At 44.5% G+C, this 15,027-nt stretch overlaps 1 protein-coding gene across 6 annotated transcripts in view; it reads left to right on the forward strand.

Annotated features, from left to right (window-relative positions):
• The window catches only part of GRAMD1C (GRAM domain containing 1C), a 73,846-nt gene extending 59,472 nt beyond the window's left edge, over positions 1–14,374 (forward strand). For all 6 annotated transcript variants that reach the window (XM_081198161.1, XM_081198162.1, XM_081198160.1 and 3 more), the window contains 8 exons: positions 227–345; positions 1,305–1,447; positions 2,008–2,111; positions 3,504–3,680; positions 9,108–9,165; positions 10,578–10,688; positions 12,038–12,143; positions 13,798–14,374. In XM_081198161.1, coding sequence (XP_081054287.1) covers positions 227–345; positions 1,305–1,447; positions 2,008–2,111; positions 3,504–3,680; positions 9,108–9,165; positions 10,578–10,688; positions 12,038–12,143; positions 13,798–13,875 — 896 coding nt within the window. In that variant the 3' untranslated portion in view covers positions 13,876–14,374. The remainder of the gene's footprint in view (positions 1–226; positions 346–1,304; positions 1,448–2,007; positions 2,112–3,503; positions 3,681–9,107; positions 9,166–10,577; positions 10,689–12,037; positions 12,144–13,797) is intronic.
• Positions 14,375–15,027: the final 653 nt, after the last annotated feature.

Genomic DNA, 15,027 nt, shown 5'->3' on the forward strand with positions numbered 1-15,027 from the left:
CATATTGCAACCAGTGACCAAAAACTCATTATTGTTTATCAGAAATGACTATATCTTGATGGCTGCATATTTTAACTCGTTTTACACACATGGAGATGCAAGGCGTGAGACAAGTTACCTATGATTCCTGGGTAGTTTTGTTTCCTCCAGTCACTTTCAACAAGTTAAAGATTATGATGATATGTGTAAATGGCTAGACATGATTGATTACATGTTTTGGGTCTAGATGCTGTAACAACCCCTTGGAACAGAGACATTGGAGGCAATCAATTGAGGACCATGACTTACACTATTGGGCTCAACAATCCACTTGTTGGAAAATTCACAACTGCAACAGAAAAGCAGGTACAAAACTCTGTTGGGGGTTATTAGTTTATGCCAAGTATGGAAGTTGCCTAAAACACCAAGTTTGTAAAGGTGTGGGATCCTATAGCAACGGCCAAACCGGCAAAGTAGGTAAGAACAAGAGGAAAGCTTAATAATGGATCCATTTTATTGACAAGTGAGCATGTTTTGTTGAATTTTGTAGATTCCAGTTAGTATTGCCATATCTTTGTTTCAAAATGAAGTAAAGGGTAATAATGAAATACCTCAATAATCAAATTAAGAATACTTGTTTAATAGTTTATTTTGAAATAGATTATCTTTTATGTTTATCTCAGCCTATATATTGACTGGGATAGTACGTAATACTAAGATAGACCATGTGTATGAATGAATGAGTGTGCAGGTACTCACAGCAAAAATCATGGCCACATAAATTCTCTCCATTCCTGCTACTGCTGAGCTTCCCAGGGCGAAACCATGGTTTGGCTTAGCATTAGATTTAAACCTGGGCTTATGGTTTGTCTCGCTTCAGACAAACCATGAGCTGTAGACAAGGTATGTTCTTGGCTTACTGCTCATGGTTTGTCTGGGAGAGACAAACATTGGTTCTGACATAAGGCTAAGCTACTTATTTGTACTTAGCCATGGTTTGTCTTAGTCAGGCATAGGCAAACTCAGCCCTCCAGATGTTTTGGGACTACAACTCCCATCATCCCTATCTAACAGGACCAGTGGTCAGGGATGATGGAAGTTGTAGTCCCAAAACATCTGGAGGGCTGAGTTTGCCTATGCCTGGTCTTAGTGTTGCATGCAAAGCAAGCCATTGTGCGATGACATTTTAAGCATGCTTTTGTTTCAGCTGTTTTACGTTTATTGCAATATGGTGAGGGGGAAAATGTTTTTGCATGCATAAAATCATTATTTCAGTTATTTTTGAACTATAATCTTAAAAAAACCTTCTTTATTTTTTCTAATAGGTCCTGCATAAACGGAGCCACAAAGATCATTGCTATCGGATAGACACGGAGGTGGTGACACACGATGTACCTTACCACGATTACTTCTACACCGTGTACAGTTATTGTATTGTTCGCATGTCCAGCCAGAAGTGCAGACTACGGTGAGGCATTTTGCACTGTTAAATGGAGAAACTGGAGGCAGTCAAAAACGACTGCACTCAGTATGGTAAAACTGGTTCTTCTGCACAAATTTCTTTTGCACAAATTCTCTTCCCTGTTTACTTTGGTAGTTGGAAAACGATCTGTTGACAGAAACAGGCGTTTGTTTCTTTGCTTCTATTTTTGCCAGGGGATTGAACATACCTATAAACATTTGTTGTGAGCTTTCTCCAACTGCCTTTTCAGTAGAGTTCATCATCAAGTTACAGCTGGCAGTGTAATCTATAATAGCCTTTTAAAGCCAGTGTGTGTGTGCACTCGAAAGTACAGTACTGTGTTCAGCATAGAATAAGTCTTCTATGCATTTCCTCCTTTTGGCTATCGGCAGGGGTGAAGAAGGTGTTACCTAGTGACCCTGCCTTTGCCTCATGTACACAGCTTGCTGTTTTGAGCTGCAAAGACTGACAAAATTGCTCTCATAGTGGGTGGAAAAGCATGCCTCTGTCCTTAATGTTCCTTGTATTGCAGTCAGTTGCTAACCTTATTATTCTTTTTGCTGCAGGATCTCCTCAGATGTGAAGTACAGAAAGCAACCATGGGGGCTTGTCAAGAATATAATAGAGAAAAACACATGGGGTGGGATAGGAGAAAACTTTAAGCAACTTGGTAAGTGCCGTGTCTCCTCCTTGCTGATGATTCCAAATTGCATTCATAGCTGTGATATTTGATAGCACTGCATAGTTCTACACGGTGGTGCGATTTGCAGGATTTTCACAAGAATTATGCTTTAGAACAGCCTTGGACCTTCCCAGCTTTTAGAAACAGTTTAAAGACTGTTTATTAACTTTATTTATTACCTTTTGGTAGCCTTCCAGCAGATGTGTCTGCTCTTGAACACTGCTTATGCAAGCATGTGAAGTGACCCATCGAGTACCATTGGATGATAAGGTCAAAAATGAAGCATCAAAACTCGGCATTAAGCTGCTCATTTGTCTTTCATAGTATATCTACATCACGTCATTAGAACACTGTTATTTCACTTTTAACCAGCTGTTTGTGATAACCTGGAAGTAGGGCAGTAGCAGAACCTTATTTAGGCTCTGATAAATTATTTCCCATGTACCGCAGTAAAGCATTACTTGTTGCAGGTAGACCAGCCTGCTCATTTTTATGTGTACAGTGGTACCTCTGGATGCAAACAGGATCCGTTCCGGAGCCCCGTTCTTATCCTGAAGTGAATGCAACCTGCGTGTGCGCAGGTCATGATTCACCGCATCCGCGCATGCGCGTGACATCATTTTGAGCGTCTGCGCATGCGCAAGCGGCAAAACCCAGAAGTATCGTGTTCTGTTACTTCCGGGTCGCTGCAGAGCGTAACCTGAAAACGCTCAACCTGAAGCACATTTAACCTGAGGTACGCGGGTGGCGCTGTGGGTTAAACCACAGCGCCTAGGACTTGCCGATCAGAAGGTCGGCAGTTCGAATCCCCGCAACGGGGTGAGCTCCCGTTGCTTGGTCCCTGCTCCTGCCAACCTAGCAGTTCGAAAGCATGTCAAAGTGCAAGTAGATAAATAGGTACCGCTCCGGCGGGAAGGTAAATGGTGTTTCCATGCGCTGCTTTGATTCGCCAGAAGCGGCTTAGTCATGCTGGCCACATGACCCGGAAGCTGTACGCCAGCTCCCTTGGCCAATAAAGCGTGATGAGCGCCGCAACCCCAGAGTTGGCCACGACTGGACCTAATGGTCAGGGGTCCCTTTACCTTTTTATCACTGTACTAATAAACTGCCTTGTGAATGCAGCCTTACTCACTGTTGGTTTCCCCACTCCCTTTTTAAATAAGGCCAGCACCTGATACTGTTTTACTGATTTGTCTCTCCACGTGACTTCTTGAATGTAACATTTGGGTTTCCCAATGCATCATATGTTTCCTCCCCGCCCCACTCCAGTCAAAAGCCACCTTTTACATATCCTGGAAAATGTCAGTATAGAGTGTTGTGAATTTCTGAGTTAAAATAAAACGAAAACTGAGTAAGAAATAGGATGTTGTTCCATTACAGAATCGGAATTGCTAATGGAAGAATATGAAATAAACAAAGCTGTAGAGGATCCAGTGAAACTTGGTGTTTTGAGGAGGAGGAGGTGGACTTTACAAAGGAATGTGGGAGAGATACTTCCTAAACGTTCTTCACAGTACTCTTCGGGGGAGACAGGTGCACCTTCCCGTGGTGATGGAGGTGGGTACTACAAGTAGGAGTATTTGTTTTGACCGTTAACTTAAGCCAAAGGAATCTCAGGGATGTGCTCGCGTGAGAGCCATGCATTATATAGCCCCTCTGCATAGCTCATTCAGTTTCATTGCCTCTCCAAATATGGCATCTCTGAGGTACATGCAGGCCGGAACAGTCAACACAAGGGTGGTGGTTTTGCAGCTCACACACAGCTCCTATGCAAAGTTGTGCCTTTTCCCGCAGGTACTGTCTCCAATGCTTCCAGGTTCAGTCCTATAGTGCTGAATTGTCGGTGTAGGAATTGGCTGCACAGAGATGCCTTTGGAATTATTATTATTTTTTGAAATAATTTTTATTTGATTTTACAAATATAAAATTATAACAATACAAAATGCATATCCATATTTGGAAATTCCTCCGAATGTCTGTACTTCCCACCTTCCCTGCCGTGGGTCCTATTGTCTATCTTTTCAACTGCATATTATTCAGTAATCCATATTTTAAGTCGCTCCATTTTGTCCATAATATTTGCTACATCACAAGTGTTATTGCAGTCCTGCTAATGTTTTCATCTGCTTACAATGGTCTCCCAGATAGGTTATAAATTTTCCCTATTCTTTATTAAAGTTTTGGTCTTCTTGCTTCCTGAGCTTTCCAGTCAGTTTTGCCATTTTGGCATATTCCAAACAGCTTAATTTGCCATTCTTCCCTGGTAGAGATTTCGTCTTCTTTCCATCTCTGGGCTAATAACAGTCATGCAGCTGTCGCTGTATACATAAAACATCTTTTCTGGTCCTTTGGGATATTGGTACCTACAATTCCTAATAGAAAAGCTTCTGGGTTTTTTTTTTAATAAAAGTTATTTTAAACATTATTTTTCAGTTCATTATATATCATTTCCCAGAATGCTTTTATTACCTTACACACCCACCACATATGATAAAAGGTGCCTTCTTTTTCTTTTGGAAATTTCTTTAAGACTAGCTACTCATTTTTACAAAGCATCCTATTGGTAAATACAGTGTATTTTATTTTACTTTGCAAAGAATTTGGTTCACATTTCAGAACGTCTCAGATTCATTAGTCTTCAGCTACTTAATGTGTGCTTACAGCTGCCTTGTAGGATCTGTGCAAAATATGCAGATTTCAGGACAGGGGCGATTGAACCAGCTTTTTTCTTTTCTTTGCAGTTTGCACAACAGTGTATTTGAGATTTATCTTACACAACAGTGTATTTGAGATTTATCTTCACAAGACACTACTGGATGACTTTCATTATTTATGCCTATGTATGTGTTAGTGTTTTCCTTCCATCTTCTTACCATCTAAACCTTCTTCTGAAATCAGACTTGGTTTCATTTAATTTCTGGGGTATTGAAACTCATCTCGTTGCACAATTGCCCTTTCAAAATTCCATATGCTAGTCAATTGCATATGATCATGTACTGGCTGATTTAGAAGATAAATGACTATTTTGAGGAACATATGGCACAGTTTAGTGTTCCAAGAAGGGTGAATGAACTAAACGAAGCAACTTTAAATGAGTCTAAACTGCTAATGCATAGCTTCATTCAAGGAAAGATAATACAGAGAAAAACAATACAGAGTGTGCTGCAGAAACCTTAAAACTCTTTGATCCCTTTCATTATTTTAGTAGTTTTAAGCTGCCTCCTAGATTTTTTAATCAGTCCACTCACTGGTGCTCTAGCCTTTCAGATGAGAGTGTTTGGGTCAATACATACACTGCAATTATAATGCACACTTGCATGCCAGAACATGAAATCTGAATTTTAAGAAAGGTTTTACTGAGTGTTATACTAAGTGATGTGGGGAGGGGGGTGGCAATTCATTTTCAGCGAAAATGTATACACTCTTAACTTTAATCGCATCCCTTACCCATAGTGGCTATAAAAAATCTTGTACTCAAATATTTGTCAAGATAATGGCTATTTGTTTTAATGGCCGTGGGGATGAACGAAAATGAGCTCATGAAGTGTAGTAGAAACTGGTGATCAAGAAAAACCTAAGTTGACAAGTGAAAGAGAGCATGAAGTGCTGATGTCATTCTGTAAGTCTAGTGTGTGCTTCATACCTCACCTTATCTTTAGGGTGGCAATCAGATGATAAGTCCAACTGCTAATGCCATGGGTGTGTTCTGATCTAATGCCTAACCTAGTTTGTTACCCTGGTTTGTATGCAAGCACCAGCCCTAGTTTGCCTGTTTGGACAAAAAAGGCAAATTATGGTTTGCTGCAAATAACAAAAAGGAGGAGGAGATATTGGTGTGCAAGTGAGGAGGAGTATGTTGACCAGCCAGAGGCTTACCAGCACTAGTTGTAGAACACCAAAGTATAGAAATATCCTATGTGGGTATCACATAATTTCCTGGTTCTGATTTGTGAAAACTAGTTGAGTGTGTTGCCTATGGAATTTATCTTTGGTCATAAATTTCTTTCTGTAGCTGATGCATGTTTTACTTTTCCTGGTCTCCACGTGCATCAGGATATATTGGAATGCTGCTTGGGATGATTAGATGGTTTTTCTAAGTCAGTGTCCTAAAGTAGCTTCCCTTACTGCCACCTCTGTTAGCGAATTGTGCACTTGTGTTGTATCAGAACTGTGTGTAGGTCTCAGCTGTAACTTGTGGCAAAGGTTGCACATGGGCCTTGTTGTGTAACCATGACGGAGAAAAACCAGCTTACCGGGACGTAGGCTGGAATTGTGAGCAAAGGCAGGTAGAAGATTGGGCAGTGGACAGGTATGTGCACAAGGCGGAATCAATCTATATGCAGCAGCCATCATGGTAGAATCCTGAGATTAATGCAAGACTCGGTCCCAGCGCCTGCCAACCTAGCAGTTCGAAAGCACCCCTGGGTGCAAGTAGATAAATAGGTACCGCTTACCAGCGGGAAGGTAAACGGCGTTCCGTGTGCTGCGCTGGCTCGCCAGATGCAGCTTTGTCACGCTGGCCACGTGACCCGGAAGTGTCTCCGGACAGCGCTGGCCCACGGCCAATAGAGTGAGATGGGCGCACAAACCCCAGAGTCTGTCAAGACTGGCCCGTTCGGGCAGGGGTACCTTTACCTTTACTTTATTCTTACACTATGGGACGCGGGTGGCGCTGTGGGTAAAACCACAGTGCCTAGGACTTGCCGATTGTATGGTCGGTGGTTCGAATCCCCGCGGCGGGGTGAGCTCCCGTCTTTTGGTCCCAGCTCCTGCCCACCTAGCAGTTCAAAAGCACCCTTAAAGTGCAAGTAGATAAATAGGTACCGCTTTATAACGGGAAGGTAAACGGCGTTTATGTGTGCGGCGCTGGTGCAGGCTCGCCAGAGCAGCGATGTCACACTGGCCACGTGACCCGGAAGTGTCTGCGGACAGCGCCGGCTCCTGGCCTCTAGAGTGAGATGAGCGCACAACCCTAGAGTCTGTCAAGACTGGCCCATACAGGCAGGGGTACCTTTACCTTTACCTTATTCTTACACTAAAAGTCTGCCTATTACATTGTAGTGGTGGATGTTTCAGGCCCTTTACAACTCTGGAGGAGCTTCTAATGCAGGGGTGTCAAACTCAAATTCATCGGGGGCCGCACCAGCAGTTTGGTCACCCTCAAAGGGCCGGTTGTATCGGCCTAAAATATTTGAGCAGGCTGAGACCCCTGAAGTTGATGGGCTTTTACCGTATTTTTCGCTCTATTGGACGCACCGGACCACAGGACGCACCTAGTTTTTACAGGGGAAAATCAAGGAAAAAAATATTATCCCTCCCCCCCAGCCCCAAAGAGCAACGGACAGGCTGCGTGCAGCCTGTCTGCTTCTCCCAGAGCTTCTCGGGGCTGCGGGGGAAGCCCGGGTTCCCCCACCAGCCCCAAAGAGCAAAGAAGCCAAGACAGCACACAGGATCCATAGCCGCGCAACCTCTCCAGCCAGGAGCTAAACCTCTCCAGCGCGGCTAAAGAAGACAAGGCAGTGAGCGCGATCCATCCCACTCACTGCCCTGGCTTCCTCTTTAGCCTTGCGCAGCATCTTTAGTCTTGCGCAACGGGATGGATTGCGCCCGCTGTCCACCGGGGCTGGACTAGATGACTCCTGGGGTTCCCTTCCAACCCTGCAATTGTATGACCTCGGAAGGTGTTTGGGGTCTCCACCACTGGAGGCTTTTAAGCAGCGGTTGGGGGACCATCTGTCTGGCGTTCTTTAGCTGTGATTCCTACATTGTGAGGGGGCTGGGCTAGATGACCCTCGGGTGGCCCTCCCAACTCTATACAGTCCTACAGTTCTGCAGCAGGAGATCCACAGCCACTTAGAATCATAGAATCATAGAGTTGGAATAGACCACAAGGGCCATCAAGTCCAACCCCCTGCCAAGTAGGAAACACCATCAGAGCACTTCACACAATGCCCACACCATCAGAGCACTTCACACAATGCCCACCATCAGACCACTTCACACAATGCCCACTCCCAATTTTCATCTGAGAGACATGTGGCTTCAGTGTCTAGGCAGGTACCCCCCTACCTGCCACACTTCCCCCACCCCACTTAAGCTAAGGGAATTCCTGCCCAGAGAAGCTTCCAGGTGAGGCAAGGGTTAAGATCTACCTCTGGTAGATCTCTTGCGGCTGGAGAGGCACGCAAGGCTAAAGAGGAAGCCAGAGCAGCGAACGGGATGGATCGCGTTCCCTGCCCTGGCTCCCTCTTTAGCCTTGCGAAGCCTCCTCCCCCCCCCCCCCCCGGAGAGGCGCGCAAGTCTAAAGAGGAAGCCAGAGCAGCGAACGGGATGGATCGCGTTCCCTGCCCTGGCTCCCTCTTTAGCCTTGCGAAGCCTCCTCCCCCCCTCCCCCCCCCCCCCCGCTGGAGAGGCGCGCAAGTCTAAAGAGGAAGCCAGATCTGCGAACGGGATGGATCGCGCTCGCTGCCCTGGCTTCCTCTTTAGCCTTGCGAAGCCTCCCCCCCCCCTGCCAGAGACGCGGCAGCCCGTGGGACGAGGCGGGCGGCCTGCGGGGTCGCGCCGGTGGGGGACCTCTGGAGGCGGCCTCTCTGCTCACCACCTCCTTCGTGCTGAAAGGCGACGCGGCGCACAACCAGGCGATGGTGCACTGGACGGGCGAGAACGGCGGCTACGCGGGCCACATGACGAGGTCTGGCGGGCCGGATTCGGCCCGCGGGCCTTGTGTTTGACACCCGTGTTCTAATGCAACAAAAATATCTGCCTAGTTCTTGCTGTGCATGTCAAATAAACACACTCTACATTAAATTTGTATTTCGATTGCATACATGAGCAGCATCTTTCAGTTCAGACAAGAACCAGAACTGCTCCAACATTGAGAAGGGGGCGGGAAAGTCTTCAGAAAAGGTGCGCGTTCAGGTGAAGTTAATCTAGTTTAAGAAGATGGATACAGTGGACTTAATAGTTGCTTTTCTTGCCTTATAGGACCAAAAAGGAATGCTACAAATAAGACCATCACCATCATAGTGGTAATGAGCATCTTGTAAGTACTTTTTTGGCATTTCATTTGACTTCGTTTTTCTTATGGCGAAACATATTGGGGAAACCATTTTTCCCTAATGGCATTTGAGTGAATTTCATGGAGGCTGATTTTGCAGAAAGGAGCTTTCCTAAGCCGTTGTCAAATTAATCCCAAGTTGCTCACATTTTTAACACGCAGGATTCTGACATATAGGTGCAATATGGTTACATACACATAATCCTTTGCTGGTTTGGCGGGTGGAGACAGGGAGTCATCCTGACTCCCAGAATTTTTCTGTAAGAGTATAGGGCAGCCTTCCTCAACATGGTGCCCTCCAAATGTTTGGGGGGAGGACTGCTTTGGAGCTAGTCCAAAACCCATGGAAGACACTAGCTTGAGGAAAGCTGGATCAATGAAAGTCAGGGACCCTCTCTTATCCTCATGTTTCATCCCAGTGTGTGTGCATGCATCTCCAGCCCCCCCTAATGATTTTCACATATATTGTGACTGTATGTGCAGTAGGAATGGGGGAGAATTCAATTCAGTTCGCATTTAGAATGGAATCTCCCTATTCCACACCTTCTGAAACAATCTGATAACTGAAACACAGCCATTCCTCAAAATTCAAACTTCTTCATATCTTACAGTACAGTTGTCCAGCTAAGTAACGGGTGCAAAAATGCAAATACTGGTGGGGGGGGGGAGAGTGTGAATTAAAATGCATATATTCGTGAAAATAACATACAAATATGCAGTATGTTAAGGGAAAGTGCTTTGCAAAAATGTGAATATTAGCAAAAATGGTAAAAGGTAAAGGGACCCTTGACCATTAGGCCCAGTCATGGCCAACTCTGGGGTTGTGGCGCTCATCTTGCTTTATTGGCCGAGGGAGCCGGCGTATAGCTTCCGGGTCATGTGGCCAGCATGGCTAAGCCGCTTCTGGCGAACCAGAGCAGCGCACGGAAACGCTGTTTACCTTCCCACTGGTAGAGGTTAAGATGAGAGCTTGTGGACTAGCCTTGATCTCCCTGGTCTAATGTAGCTTGAACAATGCCAACACTCAGTCATGCTAGCTCTCTTCTCAATACACATTTTAAAATGAGAATATTATAATTTATTTTGCCCAGTGAAAAGTCTTAACCATCTTGCCAAGGTTGTCATGAAGATGATCTTTCCTCTCTAATCTTATATGCTTTTCCCTACTGGGGTAGTCTCTGTAGCAGGGGTGGGGAATTTGTGGTGTTGTACTACAGCTTCCATTGGCCCTGACCATTGGGCATAGTGGCTAGGGCTGAAGGGATCTGGAGTCCAGCAGCCATCTGGAGGGCCACAGTTTCCCCATCCTTGCTGTTTAGCCTCTTAACTACTGTGATGCTATAAACATGAAACAGGAAAGGGGATAAAAACAGTCTGGTTTCTTTCTTTTTTTGCAGCTTGCTCCTACTGGTTTTGCTAAATGTGACGTTGTTCCTCAAACTGTCCAAGATTGAACATGCAGCTCAGTCATTTTACCGTGTTCAGCTTCAGGAAGAAGGATCTGTAAAGTGAGTGGATTTCTCCCCACCCCGCCCTCATGCTCAACTATGCCTCATTAGTCAAATATAAGATACCAAAACAAAACAAAACAAAGTATTGCTGACTTCACAATACAGAGCTGGTGTAGTTTAGAGCAGGGGTCGGCAAACTTTTTCAGCAGGGGGCCGGTCCACTGTCCCTCAGACCTTGTGCGGGGCCGGACTATATTTTTTTGGGGGGGGGAATGAACTAATTCCCACAAATAACCTAGAGATGCATTTTAAATAAAAGGACACAGCATTCTATGCAAGAGCACCAGGCAGGCCCCACAAATAACCCAGAGATGCATTTTAAATAAAAAAAGGACACATTCTACTCAGGTAAGCCACACACCCCCAACCGACTCTCCCCTCCCTTCTCCACAGCACCGGACAACCGCCAGTGGCTGCTTACCTGTGTCTTGCAAGTGGCAGGGACTAGCAGCAGCGGGATGGTGCGAAGGGGCTCCAGAGAGGGGCTGGCAGCAACAAAGCCTGAACTGAGCCTGCTTACAATGGCAGCCACTTAAGTGCTAACGCTGCTGCTGCTGCTGCTGCTGCTGCTGCTGCTGCTGCTGCTGCTGGCATCAACAAAGCTCAGCCTCCTTCCTCTCTGCTCTAGGCAGGGCAGGGAGAAGCCAGGAGGAGGGAGGGAGGGAGGAGGCGCCGCCAAACACATGCGCTGGCGTAGCCCGCACAATCAGATCCACACAGCGATTCATGGACCGTCTGCGGGCCAGATCCAGAAGGCAACTGGGCCAGATCTGGCTCCCGGGCCTTAGTTTGCCTACCCAGAGGCTAAGAGGGCCAAGAAGCACCAACTTCAAATCTCACTTTAGACACCAATGCATTAGGTGGCTTTTGGGGAAGCTGCTCAGCCTTTGTCTTATGACAGGAATGGGGAATATTTTTCAGTCTAAAGGCTGCATTCTCTTATGGGGAATAGAGGCAAAAGGGGGTGGAGCAACAAATACAGTTCATACATTTGTACAGTAGGTAAATTCAGAGGTGTCTATAAACACCGTCCAGGCAATTAAGACATTATTGCAATTCAATTCAAGGACACAGTGCAGCCTTGCAAGAGCACCTGAGGAGGGCAGGGGCGTAGCGTGGGAGTGGGGGCTGTCAGGGTGATTACCCTGGGTGCATGGGGGGGGGGAGCGCTGCTCACACTGCCCTCCCTGAGCCAGCCCTGCAGTGTTTTGCAAGGCTGGGATCTGCTCGGAAAACATGTGCATAGATCATGGTAGTAATGTGTTAATTAGGCAAAAGCAAAGAATGGGACTACATTCTTTAAGGACTGTAAGGCAGCTACTTATCCCTGCATTTTCTCTTCTCAGTTTAGCCTTTAATGTGGCATCAAGAGAAAAAACTCACCAGCAGGACAAAGATCAAGTCCAGCATGTCAAAGGAGTGCTGAGGGACTCCATAGCGTTGCTTGAACAGGTGGGTGAAAACGAAACGCGGGATGTGTGAAAAGATTAGTGCTTTGCTAATAAAAGAATTAATAAATCACTTCCGTATTTGGATGCTGTGGCCTCAGGCTTTCAGGTATTAACTAGTGAGAATGGGATACAAAAAACTGATTGAGATTGCTTGAGAAAGAGAATATTAATATTCAAGAGCTTGAGATACTTCCAGGGCTGCTATGAATATTTAAGAACTAAGGAAGCTTTGAAGTTTAAGATTTGCCACAATGTATGTATGTGGCATGTGTGCTAATGAAATGGAACAATAGTAAAGGTGACCAAGAGACAGTACTTCTTATTAAAACTTCCCAGTAAAACTTACAAAGGAAACATGTCTTTAAAAACTATATTATTTAAAGAATTGCAAGTTCTACTAAATGAAGTTCAACAACCTCACACACACATTTGGTAAAATGTAGATTAGAGAATGGGCTTAATTCTTTTATGTATGAAAGCAGAGATGAGAAAACCCATGCCCCTCTGTTGCCTGTAGGTACTTCAGAGCAGATTCTGCTGCTGCTGCAATCATAGAATCTTAAAGTTAGAAAAGACCAACTCTAGTCCAACCCCCTGCAATGCAGGGATCTCAGCTAAAGCATCCATAACAGATGGCCAATCAATAGTGAAATATACTCTGAGTCGAGTGTGGATTTCATGCTCTTTATTCAGCTCATAGTAGTGAGGAATGAAAGTTTCCCCAAAATATCTGCTTTATAAACATTATTTACACAATGGGCCGCATGTGATTTGCTAATTCCAGGATTCTCCCATGGGCCAATCAGGTTGCGGATTCACTTCCACCTAGAGCTGGATTGGGTGGCTCCTGCGGACCAATCATACTGCTGCATTGTTCTAGGACCAATCAGACTGCTGCATTCTGAATCCTATTGTTCTAGGACCAATCAGACTGCCTCATTTTGGATCCTATTGCTCTAGGATCAATCAGACTGCTGCCTTTTGGATCCTATTCAACTCAGTACATAACAAATAGACAATTTTACAGATAATTATGTTTGTTGATACATGTTACATACAGCTGAGGGTTCTCAGGTTGCCACTAGGACATCTCTAGGTGGGTTGTCTTCTAGTTCATTTCTGGCATTCAATTTAAGTAGATCTCTTATGACTTGTGCCTAGTTGTTTGGGTTCCCATCTCTTAAAATACAGTTGCAGTTCATCTGTAGTAAGCACTCTGTTAGTACATAACTATTAGTGTGGGGCAGGGTCAGCAACACAAAGGAGCATTTTTGGGCAGCCTCCCAAGTACTAAGTACAGCTGATGCTATTTACACTGCTGCCCTGACGCCCATTTTCCAGAGCCCAGTGAACACTGGGTCACTGCCATTTTAGTTGCCCACAATCATCCAAAATTGACATTACCACTCAGTCACATTGTAAGCAATTACAATGGCAGCCGTCTGGCACTCATTTTCGGTACCGAAATACCTACCTGTCTGGTGGAAATAAATATGAAGAGAATAGGCCACGTAATCCCATGGGGACCCCAACAAGGGAAGGCAGCCCATAGTGAGGGTCCCCCTCAAACCTGGAGCTGGTTCTGCTGAAAAGTAATTAGATCTCTTTTTAGAAACAATTCACTGCCTAATTCTTGTTGGATTTTATTTCTGTAGCTGAAGAATTCCCTTTCTATGCTCCAAAGCAGCTTTGATCACCTAAACAAGACTGACAGCAGGAAGCCTGAAAGCTGATGTCACCAAAGAAGAATGAAGATATTTTGTACTGAATGTGAAGCTGCTTATTTTTCTCACATTTCTGCTCACAACCACCTGCACACCTTAGAAATATATCTATAAAATGTGTTCGTTTTTAAAGCCATTAGCCTGTGAATTCTCCTGATCCACTTGACATCTTCTTGTGAGCAGTTTCCTGAACTGTGAATACCTGGTGTGAATGAGTAAGAACATTGTGTGGTCTGGTAATTATGTGATATGCAAATTGTAGGGGGAGAATTCAGCAAGCAATGTGATCTGTAAAAAAAAGTATAAGTAAATTGGACTCACATCTGATGAGAAAATCATTAACATTATGAAGGATGCAGCATAGATTATCTTGTGGAGGTTGTAACACCCAGAAGTTCTCCATATGGTATTTTTCCATATTCATGCAACAATTATTCAAAAGTAAGCAATTTTAAAGGTCTGTACATATGTTCTAGAAAACTATTTATAAATATGAATTTTGAACATACTGATGGTTTTGGTTGTGTGGGTCTTCTGCTGTACGAGTCAAAGCAATTCTACCTCTTTCAACCACTGTCATTTCAGCTCTCAAGATTTCTCAGGAATTGTCCTTATATGTCTTATTATATTCAAAAAATGGCCAGTCCCTGAATATTTTTAAATGGCAACCAATGCATTAATCTGACTGGCATGTTGAGTCCATTGAGACTTTTTCTGATTTAAACATTTTACAGTCTTCAGGCCTGGGAATCCACTTAGTCTTTTGGTTGTGTTATATCTATTTTGTAGCACAGACTAAGACCTTAACTGTGTGACACGAGACGGGAATCACCTTTATCTGTGAGAGTTAAGAACAAGCTTGTAAGCCATTGAAGAACAATAGGCTTTCTAAACTTCTGGAAGAGTAGAACGAAGTAGAATGGTAGTGGCACAAGTAAAATTGTGCCTCAATCTGGCTGTGCTGGATATGTCTGTCTATTAAATGGAACTGACCATGTTTGTGACTTCTATTTTGGATTTTTTAATGTCCACTTGACGTTCATCAAAAGTGCCTTTATACCTGTTTGTATAGGAAACCAGCTTTAGCAGATGGACCTACCCAGGCTTAAAAAAAAACCAAGAAGGAAGTACTGTTTATGTTCAGTGCAGACAGAAATGTGT

Source organism: Podarcis bocagei, assembly GCF_964188305.1.
Source record: "Podarcis bocagei genome assembly, chromosome: 6".
Classification (NCBI taxonomy): Eukaryota; Metazoa; Chordata; class Lepidosauria; order Squamata; family Lacertidae; genus Podarcis; species Podarcis bocagei.